General features: G+C 38.6%; 1 protein-coding gene across 1 annotated transcript in view; it reads left to right on the top strand.

Moving 5' to 3' along the window:
* dnah5 (dynein, axonemal, heavy chain 5) overlaps nucleotides 1–12285 on the top strand; it is a 107812-nt gene that overhangs the window by 57694 nt on the left and 37833 nt on the right. Inside the window, exons 68-77 of the mRNA XM_080307805.1 lie at nucleotides 957–1094; nucleotides 2766–2901; nucleotides 3308–3489; nucleotides 4695–4829; nucleotides 6113–6268; nucleotides 7751–7933; nucleotides 9700–9804; nucleotides 10050–10188; nucleotides 10671–10785; nucleotides 11106–11296. Coding sequence (XP_080163931.1) covers nucleotides 957–1094; nucleotides 2766–2901; nucleotides 3308–3489; nucleotides 4695–4829; nucleotides 6113–6268; nucleotides 7751–7933; nucleotides 9700–9804; nucleotides 10050–10188; nucleotides 10671–10785; nucleotides 11106–11296 — 1480 coding nt within the window. The remainder of the gene's footprint in view (nucleotides 1–956; nucleotides 1095–2765; nucleotides 2902–3307; nucleotides 3490–4694; nucleotides 4830–6112; nucleotides 6269–7750; nucleotides 7934–9699; nucleotides 9805–10049; nucleotides 10189–10670; nucleotides 10786–11105; nucleotides 11297–12285) is intronic.

Raw genomic sequence — 12285 nt, 5'->3', positions numbered from 1 at the left:
GCTGTAACATGTGCTTTCACCAACACAAAAGGCAAAATTCTTCTGAAGAATCACCCACTCGGTTAACTACAAGTAAATACAAGCTGCTGTGAATGTCTGATGGGTCATAGTCATTTAAAGGCATTTACAGTGTACATTTATGCTTTTGGAAATGTTGCCTGATGATGACATCTGTTGCTGTCACCCTTGTTAGTTCTCATTCAACACCTCTCTCTTTTCTTAACTGCATTCTATTCTTTTTGCTCTAGCCACCAATTTCTTTTTCCTCCTTTCCACTTTGTTTCCCTAATCCCCCTCCAAACACACTCACACACAGCTACATATATACACATCCCTCGGCACTGTTGTTTTATTTTGACCTTTTGTGGAGCACAGCCTACAAAACAGATTTTCTGGTTTCGAGCCCAGTGGTGTTTTCCCTTTAAGCTGGATACAGAGATACAGTCGAATGGACAGACATGCAGAAAGATGAGACGGGATGTTCCCCTCAGATGTCAATTAATATTAAATAGCTATGTTTTTTCCTTATCCCACACCAAGCACACTCTCAAGTTTTCTCCAAAGCTTTTGAGCTTCAGTGTTTTCTCTACAACCCTAGCTCTATACACAAACTATCTTTTTGCTTACTTCTGTCATCTTCAAACTCTTTCTTTCAGTGTTTATGTCCATTCTTCTAAAATATCTTACTAACCATTTTCAGACATTTCTGCCTCTATTAGATAGCACACTGGTAACTGAGGCCATGGGTTAGAGTTGAACGCTGGCTGCTGCATTTAATCTTTGTGGGTTGCGCATGCTGTGAGATAAACTGGCATCCCACTAACCATTTAACTATTTAATGACTTTTTCTCTGTTTTTTACCTGAAGCTTTTAATGTGCAAAAAACAAAGCAAACAAACAAACCATCACAGCTCTCCCCTCCACACTCTTTCATTGTTTTTCTCTGTTTTTTCTAGGCTAACTTGGCCGTGCAGGAGAATCGTCTGACCATAGCTAATGCGGACCTTCAGAAAGCTCAGGCTGAGCTAGACGCCAAGCAGGCAGAGCTTGATGTGGTACAGGGGGAATATGAGAAAGCAATGATGGAGAAACAGGTCAGCAACTTCATCAAAACACAACTGTAATTTAGTTCAGTACACAAAACCTGTGTGTTGCTCCTGATATAGGAATTTAATACCTTTTATCTTTTATTTGAAAGTGCAACAATTACTATAGGGGATAAACTGTGTTTATTATTTGTTACATGATATTTTTTCCCACGTTCTTCAAGAAAGCAAAATGTTTTTTGAGAATATCAATGTGCCACTGATGTAATAACAATCTTATTATAAACTGCAGTATGTACAGTATGACAAATGTACCATAAGATCTGTGACAGCCTGGCTAAAAGGAAAAAAAGGACTGAACCTTAGTTACTGAAGTGACTGAGTAACACCGGTTAATCCTCTGTGGAGGTCTGTGAGAGCATCTGGTCTGTGTTTTCCCATGTTCAGTACACTTTGTGATGTGAAATGTAACATCTTAATGGAACAGCAAGTGAATCAAGACTCCCTGATTAAGAGACCAGGATGGGAACAGGTTATAATGTCATGATTAAGATGCAGAGACTGTTCATCTTCCAGGGCTAAAAGTGAGACTGAAAGGCTCGTTGCAAAGGCATTTGGTGTTGATGATGGACAGGAGTGGCTCCAAGTGAAGACCAAAGTCTCGATGTAAAACAGAAAGCAAGCTTTATTAGGAATGCAGTCGAAGTCCATTACTAAACAATAAAAGGCAAAAAACAGAAAAAGAACTGGAAATCTAGATGGCTCTCTGGATGAAGACTGGGAACACTAGGCTCATGGGAAGGAAACAGACATGCTTAAAAATATCATAGCTCAGTCATTAAGATACTGATGATCTAAACAGAATCTGATGGACTGTAATCAAGTGTTTAATTCAATTATGTTTAAAAGGCAAGTTAGATTTGCAGCATAATTTACCATGGTGATATAACTCGGTAAGAAGTAAACCACCTTCATAATACAAAAAACTCAGGGTTAGCCCTGAAAGTACCAGGATAAGATGAAATTCTGCTTCATAGCACAGGCCACATGCCTTTTTCAATATTTCCCCTTTATAAAGTGGTAAAATATATATTTTTAAAAATGAGTCCTGGAAAGCAAAAGAAGACAGATAAAGTGAAGATAACATTAACAACAATAGCTTGGGGCAATACAAGCTTCCCAGGACGTGTTAATCTGTCTGCATTTGTATGCTTTGTTTGTAATCACAGATTTAACACCCAGCATTTTCTTTATTTTGCCCAAGTCACTGTGTTCCTGACACATCACACTACTTCTTCTCTCCTGTGACCTGTTGGAACAGCACCACCTCTCCTTTATAGTCCTCTTGATTTACAGAAGAAGCCCTCGGTTTTTCTCTCCTGCTTAACAAAGCACACACTTCAGCAGTGTGGAAGGGCACTGTGTCCCTCTCTGTCAAGCAAAAAAACCTAAAGTGTGGCTTGCGCATGCAGTGAGGGGCAGTTCGCTGGTGAGCAGCTGAGGGAAGAGGCAAATATTCTTAGATTCATGCGTACTAAGTTAGATAATGATGATGGGTATGTAATTCTGATGAACAGAGATGAGCTTTTAGGGGTTTAATCCACGAATGTGCAGATGGTGGAATAAGACTTGGATAGAGGCAGACACACTTGGACAGACACACAAGGCTAAATAGACACATCAACCTACTGACCTGTTTGCGGGCCCCTTTCCCATCAGACGCTGCTGGAGGATGCTGAGCGCTGCAGACACAAGATGCAGACAGCGTCCAGTCTCATCAGCGGTCTCGCTGGCGAGAAGGAGAGATGGACGGAACAGAGCAAAGAGTTTGCTGTCCAAACCAAACGGCTCGTGGGTGGGTTTCACAGCAGGTTTCAAAAACATAGAGTTAGCCTCTGCAACATAATAACAAATATCTATCATAATAATATGAAGTTCTTTGTGTGATATGGGAAATGTTCTGTGGATAAATAGTGTGCAGTGAAGTGAAAAATCTCTGTCTGATGATGCAGTTATACTTGGAGTTATAACCTTAATCTGTCATGTCGTTATTGTATGCTGATGTTTTTAATTTATCAGCGGGATGGTCGTGATGCTACTGTTTGACATGGAATTTCTTGCACTTTTAAAATTACCCCACTAATATTTAGGCATGTTCTCATTTCAGTGCATAGGCAGTGCCACATCTGATTAATATGTAACTGATACACTGATGTGTACTGATAAGTATGTACACGTAACAACGCTTGTTCCTGTTCCAGGTGATGTTCTTCTGGCCACAGCCTTTCTTTCTTACTCAGGACCTTTCAATCAGGAGTTTCGTAACCTTCTGCTGAACGACTGGCAGCGAGAGCTGAAGCAACGTTACATCCCGTTTGGTAACAACCTCAATCTGACTGAACTGCTCATTGATGCGCCCACAGTTAGTGAATGGAACCTTCAGGTCAGTGATCTATTTTGCTAATTAAAGATGTTTTTACATATTAATGCCACATGTAATGTAGCACAGCATTATATACCAGCTAGCCCAACCCAATATACCAGCTAGCCCAACCCAGTAACCCTACAAGCATCACTGCTGTTTAGTTTTCTGTCTTCATTTATGCTGGAAGCCATAGCAGAGCTGTATGTTTTAATTTTTTTCAGAAATCTCTCAGTCATAACATGGTATATCATGTTTAGACGGAAACTAGCGAGCTAACTTCCTGCTAACCTATAACTCTAATCTAACCTATAACTATAATCTTATAAATTCTGTTTTCATGGATGCCTGTATGTTAAACGTAATCGTTACACCTGGTAAATCAGCAACGCTGATCATTTTATTAAATGTGAAAGAATTTAGACAGTTAACTCTCTGTGATGTCGCACTGTTTGTTCGACTTTGGGACCTGTCCTGAAACTGACGGAGTTTTGGACCCAGATTGTTCCGCAAGGCTCTTGACTACGGTTGTCATAACGCTCTGACAATCAATTCTTCGTAGCTTACCAAAACATAGTTGTACTAAAACATGTTTTGACAGATTTTTGAGTGCTGTGTACCACATAAAATCGGCACAACCAGAATTCATACATAAGGCTCACTGTCGATTTTTGAGAAAATTAAAGGATTTTATGTGCACCTTAAAATCCTGCGGAAAATAAGGTAATTAGGTTAATTAAAAATTAACTGATAGCGTCATTATTATTATTGTTGGTTGTAGTAACAGTAATGTAGTAGTTAGTAGTTGAAAGAAGTTTTGTGAATATATGGGAATCTAACTAGAATTGCTAACATTTTTGTTAGCTTAAGTTGTTTTAACGTTTGTGTAAATGTTAGTTTATGTTAACAGTCATATTTTTTTTTACCCCTCAGCAGTAAAAAGCTGATATGGTGTTGTTGTCAGTCTGCTGGGTCGCCAACCGGGTGGTGTGGACGCCCAGTTTGTAAATCAGATAACTTGAAAACCAGACAATTTAGGATTTTTAAACTGATACCATAGGTGCTACTAAAACGCTGATGGGTAGCACTGGTAGCTGCTAATATCTTTTATTTATCTTTAAACGAGGATCCCAGGAAACATTGATTGCTGGACCATTTATCATTGGTGGAGATACTGTTAAGCATCAAGATTGACCCTCACCATTTATTCATGTTGTGTCTTACAGGGTTTGCCAAATGATGACCTGTCCATTCACAATGGCATTATTGTAACCAAAGCTGCCCGCTTCCCCCTCCTTATTGACCCACAGACACAGGGAAAAATCTGGATCAAGAACAAAGAAGCCAAGAATGAGCTACAGGTTTGCAAAACTATCTTCTACAATTTCGTTTCAATGTCTGAAGCATATAAAAGTTAAATGAATGCATCCATTCATCCATCCGTCATGCAGCCTTTTGCATTATACCTAGTCTTCTTCACCAGTCCAAATGTCCTGTGCCCATTTTGATTTTTAGTGGCCTCTAATATCAGAATCAGAATCCTAGAGGAAATTGTGTGTTCACAGTTCCAAGTAAGAACAGTTACTACCAAGTTAAAGTACCAATGAAATAATACTAATTTAAAAATAGAACAAAACAGCTCTAATAAACGAAAATAGCTCCAATTATAAATATCCCAATATATTAGACAACACTGAATATAGACAAAGCTGAAATTGCAGTGCCCTTATATTCCTGTATAGGATGTGCAGATCATAAGTGTGTGCAACTACTGCAGTGTGTACTGGTGGTTTAGATTCATGAATTTTACAGAGAGAGAGCCACCGGCAGGAATTATTTCCTGTGTCATTCAGTGGTGCATTTGGGTAATCTCAGTCTCTCACTGAACGTGCTCCTGTGACTGGGTGGGAGGTATTGTCCAGCATTGTCCTTATCCTGGAAAACATCCTTCTCTCTGACACCACATTTAGAGAGTGCAGCTCCATCCCCACAATGTTACTGGCCTTGTGGATCATCATTGCTTGTTAGTAACTGTGGTCCTAAATTCTTTAATGCCCTTGGTCCTTCCTGCTATCCAGTATACAGAGCACAATGTCAAAACCCCCCACAAAAAAACTACCACCAATTCTGCAGACATAATAAGCTAAGCAAAAGTCGCTGACCCTGTTAGGGGCAATCTCTAAGCCGAGTGAATGCATTCTGAAATCCCATTATGAGCATCCTGGAGACACATTTCCTCCAGCGGTAGGTTTCAACCCTTTCTTCAGGTCACATCATTAGAAAAAGTTTATTTATTTTTTTCTAAAAATGGCTCACTTGAAAAGCAATTCTTTGTTAGCTTGAACAGTCAGAATCCGCACATAGAGGCTGACCTTTGTAGCTTTGAAGGAAAAGTGAGGAAACCACACATGTGTCTCCTACTCCTGTTGGAGACAAATATTATTGCTGCTGTGGTCACATAGGAAGGTTATTGTATCGTACAGTAAAATCAGTATTTTTGTCTGTTTTGTAAAATCTTCTCACATTTAGCCCATTTATTTCATATCCTCAGGACAATATCAGGCTCTGTGGTGGTGGTCATCCAAACTGCACATTGAAATCAGACAATTACCATTTTAAAATGTGTTTTCTTGTCTGATCTCAGATCACCTCACTGAATCACAAGTACTTCAAGAACCACCTAGAGGACAGTTTGTCTCTTGGTCGACCCCTTTTGATTGAGGATGTGGGGGAGGAGTTGGACCCTGCGCTTGACAACATACTTGAGAAAAACTTCATCAAAACCGGCTCCACTTACAAGGTAACAACACAGAACGAAATAATCCTACTTAGATCCATGTGTTAGATTTTACTTTTAGTTAGAAGGGTATGAAATTGGCAGGCATGTTCAAAGACTAGTGGTCAGTATGATGAGACTTTGCCAGCTTCTCCTTGGCACGCCAGCTGTCACACCTGGACTGATAGAGCTTGATTAGCTCAGACAGAGAAAAACAAGCTCTCTCGCTGACACTGCACAGGTAGTGTCGACTAGAAGAGAGTTTTAAGTATGAGTATCATTGGCAGCCAGACCACATTTCCTAGATCATATTAATTCTTTTGAGACAGATTAAAATGTACTTGGTAAGTCTGGGAAAAGGGTTTACACTGTGCAGTGTACATTGTACTATTTCCTCCTTTATTTTGCTGTTTTTTATAGAAGGTCGGCATCATTAGATCTTGTCAAAAAGGCACAGTTGGTTCTCTTGACTCTGCTTTGGGTGTTCAGACAGTTTTGAAAGCTACATTAACAAAAAATACAATAAAATATAAAATTTTAAGACATACTCAGGGAAACAAACATTCAATATGTCACCACTTAGAACAAGGGCAAGTGTCGATACTTTAACAGACTTCTGTTGCATAATGAAACTTCCTTTTCTTTTTTATTTCCATCATTTTTGTTGATGCCAAACAAGTTAAATTCACCACATAAATCGAACTCAATCAGTTGTTAAAGTAACATCAAATTAAATACAGTACACAAAGTGCATTCGGTATCCTGTATTAGCTCACATTCTAATGCAAAGGAGTTCAGGCTGTGGAGCATTGAGCCAGTGCAGATGGGATGTTGGTTGATTTGAATGAATATTATTTTTTGGGGGGCGAAATAAACAAACTGGAGCTACCTGATGCTGTTGCGTGAGTTGTGGGTGTTTGGGGGCATGTTAGTAAAAAAAACAAAAATAAAAAAATCAAATGATTTTACAGGATGAAGGCTGAAATTGCAGCATACTTTTGCAGAGTGCTTCCTGTTCCTGAGATGCGAAATGCACCGATTTTGACTCTATTGCAGCTTCAGTTTTATGTAATGTTGAAGATAATTGTAGTTGGGAAAATTGCAGATCACAGTTTGAGTGGTTTTGGTTTCATTAGCCTAAATGACGACCCCAAATTAAGCTTTGGAAGTAAACTCTGGGTACAACAGGACATTCATATGTTTTTAATGGAAAAAATGGTTTGCGCTTTTGGAGAAAAAACATTTATATTGTGCGCAAATGTCTTTTCTGTGTTGCTAATAAAGATTTGAACAATTCCAATTTCCTGAAAACACAAATGAGAACACTCTAAATTAATTCTGCACTTTTGGATGCTAAAAATATGAACTTTTAGCATCCAAATACACCCACATTAATTTCCAATGGAAAACCAGAACTCCAACCAGTAATTCCAACTCTGAGCTCTTTATTATGTTATTTGTAAGACTTAATATTCTAAACAATAACAAACATACACCCTCTTGCAGGTGAAGCTTGGTGACAAAGAAGTGGATGTGATGAAGGGCTTCAGGTTGTATATGACCACCAAGCTGCCTAACCCGGCTTACACTCCTGAAATAAGTGCTCGCACCTCCATCATTGACTTCACTGTCACCATGAGAGGACTGGAGGACCAGCTGCTGGGCAGAGTCATCCTCACTGAAAAGCAGGTATACAAGTACTCAAAATGGTAGCCACTAAAGCCAGACGATACATAATTAAGGAACATATTTAAATTAGGTTAGCATAATGTACTATTAGACTGTACCCCTGCATTAATACTGCTTATGTGCATCCTTGTAGAACCTGAAATAAATCTTGAACAACATTTAAATGCAGACTCTCTACATCTTTCCCAATCTCATTTTCTCTGTACTGTGACATCAGAACGCCATTTGAATACAAACAATTGCAACCGCCCTGCTTTGGTCAAACACAGTGTGAGTGGGGAATAAAAGTAACCCAGAAATAGTGCTCACGTGTATCGGTACCAAGCATACGCACAAAGACACAGACAAGTGACGTCAGTCTCACTGGGGAATAGATTAGTGAATTATAAATGCACCAAATGCAGGACTCATTGATTGTCACTCTGAAAAGGCTGGTCCTGTTACAGAAAAGCAATTTTCCCTCTGCTGATAGCTGGTCATGAAATGAAAGATTTATTCCAGATGGGAAGAGGCTTGTTACTGTATCTGTGTACTAAATTTGGATTTAATCAAATAAGAGCTAAAACTACTACCTCAGCTGTAAGCCCTGCTTCTTGTCTTTACAATTTGTGCAGTTTTCACAAACCCAACATCACTGTTGAATCGTTTCTTTTTACTTTCAGTCAAACTTCAATTCTACGCACAGCTTTCAGCTCCAGTATGACTTACATCTGTCTTTGTAAGCTATTGAAATCATTCATATGCAGTAATAGAAAGGGTATGAATACTAATTCTGTCCTCTCAGACCCACTGGTTTCAAACCAGCCTGCTGTCTTGACCATAATAATTCTCATAGTAAAAGTAAAATTATAGGAAATGTAAAAAAAAAAGCATTTTCATAAATATTTGTGTATTCATATTATATTATATTATATTACATTATATGTAAAGAGCATTTATCATTGATAACAACCTGCTGTGATAGTGTCCAACACAGCAGTTCTTAGGAAAATATGCTTGTAATCTACAATCAAAATAGCAATCTAATTGATTTAAAACACACCTGCCACTTAGAAGTGGTGACTGTTTTTTTTTATACCCGCTTAAAGGCAGTCAGTTTAATGGGATGTGGATAGTCGGCCTACTTATGAGCCACCATTAAATTTGACTTAGATAACAAGACAAATTTTGTTTTAGTTTAATCTCTCGCACTCTCAAAACAAAATATCACAATTATTGTCTCTCATACTCTAAAAGGGATTTAGCATGCTGGTCAAATTTATGCTCCCAGCAGGCAAGACTGTGGTGTAAATTTTGATAAGACCTGCTTTCCCCAGTGCAGAAATAACACTTTTGGACACTTAGAAGAGGTAAGCTGGAGTCATTTGCTGGGGCTTACTTAGGACTACGGAGAAAAGGGCGACAACATAGCTTTACAGGTCTTATCATCACCCTGAGGCTATCTCTCCTCTAGGGGCGTTTTTATTCTTCATAAGGATTCTGCTCATCTATTCATTTAGATAAGGTATTTATTAATTTTTTTTGCCAAAATCTCAGCTTCTTGACCTTCACGCGGCTGCAGATATTAGTAAGAATAATATAGACAGCTACCAGAGGCCACCATGATAGACAGGCACCGGAGAAGAGTCTAAAGCCACAGACAGAATCAACTCATCAGAGCAATGCAGAATCAAAGACCTTTGATTTTAATGACAGGCTTTCTCTAGCACCATCCTGCAGCTATATCTGCTCATGTGGTTGTGTTTTCTTTGCTTTTATGACACCAGGAATTGGAGAAGGAGAGGACAGACCTCTTGGAAGATGTGACATCTAACAAGAGAAAGATGAAGGAACTAGAAGACAGTCTTCTCTACCGACTGACGAGCACACAGGCAAGAAACCGCAATGTGTCAGAAATGTTCTTTTTAGAAATGGTTAACTACATTGCCACCAGTGAGAAAATGTTTTATTCATTTGCATGGGTGAGGTTGGGGCCAAGTTTTGTGCATTCTCGTTTTTTAATTAAAACTAGAAATAGTTTGCAGCCTTCTTTTTCTTTTTCTCTTTTGCTTTATAAGATATAAATTGTGAAAAATAATCGTTTTTTTAAAAAAAAAATTGTTTGTGTGTTTTTTAGGGTTCCTTGGTTGATGATGAGAGTCTGATTCTTGTCCTTAGCAACACGAAGTGTACGGCTGAAGAAGTCACTCAGAAGTTACAGATTGCCGCAGAGACTGAGATCCAGATCAACGCAGCCAGAGAGGAGTACCGGCCAGGTAAGTGAAAATGAAAATGATTTAAAAACAAAGTTCCCTCTTTTTTTGTGTGTTTTTCTAAGTAAGCCTGCAAAGTGTCAGTCAGCCTTCAGTTACACAAATGTGAGACATATTGGTTTTAATTTAAAAAATACAGGCTACAGTTAGTGGGGATAGGTTAATTGGTTAATCCAAATTGCCCATAGGTGTGAATGTGCGAGTGAATGTGAGTGCGAATGGTTGTCTGTCTCTGTGTGTTGGCCCTGCGACAGACTGGCGACCTGTCCAGGGTGTACCCCGCCTTTCGCCCTATGACAGCTGGGATAGGCTCCAGCGCCCCCCGCGACCCTGAACAGGATAAGCGGACGCGAATGGATGGATGGATGGATGGAGGCTACAGTTAACAGAACATTCTTTCAAAAACCTGTTTAAAAATGTCCTCATGAACGATATTACTTGTTTTGTTGGAGTTTGTGCTTTTGTGTTTCCCTGTGTGATTCCAGTGGCCACCAGGGGCAGCATCCTGTACTTCCTGATTACAGAGATGAGTATGGTGAATGTCATGTATCAGACGTCTCTTAGACAGTTCCTGGGACTTTTTGACCTTTCTCTGGCCAGGTGAGGATACGCTGATATTTACCATTTCCTGCTTAATGAATTGGTTTGCCCATAGTAATTTGTTGTGTGTTTATATGTATATTGGAAAGTCTTTGCAAACTTCAAATCAAGGAACTATTGTGCATTTAAACCACCATACCTTTCTAATGTAAAAACCTGCAAGTTATTACTTCATGAAGTTGTGCAATCATTACTAGTAGTTTATATTTGATTTTAGAGAAGTTCTCACTCTTACTACTGGCAAGTATAATTTTATGACATAGCAACAGAATCTTCAAGTTGCTATGTTATTTAGAAGACCTGTTTATTTCCCTGAAAAGGTCTTCTAAAAGCCCTATCACAAGTAAACGGATCGCCAACATCATAGAGTTCATGACCTTTGAAGTTTATAAGTACGCAGCACGGGGCCTGTATGAGGACCACAAGTTTCTTTTCACTTTGCTGATGACGCTGAAGATAGACATGCAGAGCAACAAGGTCAAACACGAGGAGTTCCTCACACTCATCAAAGGTAAGAGGCAGATGCAAACACTGAAGGTTTTGTTTGTACGGGTAAATTGTTGTTTTTGTGAGCACATGCAACCATGGGTTAGTTTGAATATTTGGAACGTTTCAGTGGGGTCATAACTCATGTTGATTACTGGCATTTAGATGTGCATAAGTATTCTTTATTTATTAGGTATTTAACTGCATATTACAAATATAAAGAATAGAATTTTCGTTACATGAAATAACATCAAACAATGCAACAATATTTCTATGATCTACTAAAATACGCCAAATGAAATCTATTCAGTAACGCAGGAAAACAAATAAAAGATAAAAATGCTAAGACCCAAAATTATGAGTTTCAACACATCTGCTCTGAGCTATGAAAAAACATGGCTTGTATTGACAAAGATTCTTAGTACTAAGAATTTAACAACATCCCACCGTTGCAACAAGTGAGTTTGGGAAATTTCTTCACTCCTAGATATTCCACCATCAGCTAAACTACAAAGTGTTAGACCATGTAAAGTTACAGGGCGGGATCACTGAATACTGAGACACATAGTGCATGAAGGCTGCCAGTGCTGTGCTGACTCACAAATTGTCCAGAACCAAAGATTCTACAGCTAACGAATAGATCATTTAGCTAACAACACTCTACTTCCTGTTTGATCGATCACATGGTTGTAAACATGATTATGATATTTCTTACGGCTTGTTAGAATGAACAGACAGATTTTCTGAAACATATTCATCTGGACAAAAACTGTTTTTCCCTACTTTTTCTTAAGATTTATTTTAAAACACCATTTTGAAATAAAAATGAAAATACAAGGGTTTCTGTAAAGCTATCATTCACATCAAAACAGCCTGAAGGTTTGTTAAAATTGCCATCTGTTTCTGCTGTTTGTTATTCTTTTCTTTAACCATATTTATTGTTTATTTCAAGGAGTAGACAGGTTTTAAACCTCATGACAGAAACTATGCAGAATTTGAACATATTGACACTGT

Source organism: Astatotilapia calliptera, chromosome 11 (genome assembly GCF_964374335.1).
Source record: "Astatotilapia calliptera chromosome 11, fAstCal68.1, whole genome shotgun sequence".
Classification (NCBI taxonomy): Eukaryota; Metazoa; Chordata; class Actinopteri; order Cichliformes; family Cichlidae; genus Astatotilapia; species Astatotilapia calliptera.
Note: the sequence above shows the minus strand (reverse complement) of the source record. Positions and strands in the feature narration are given on the sequence as shown.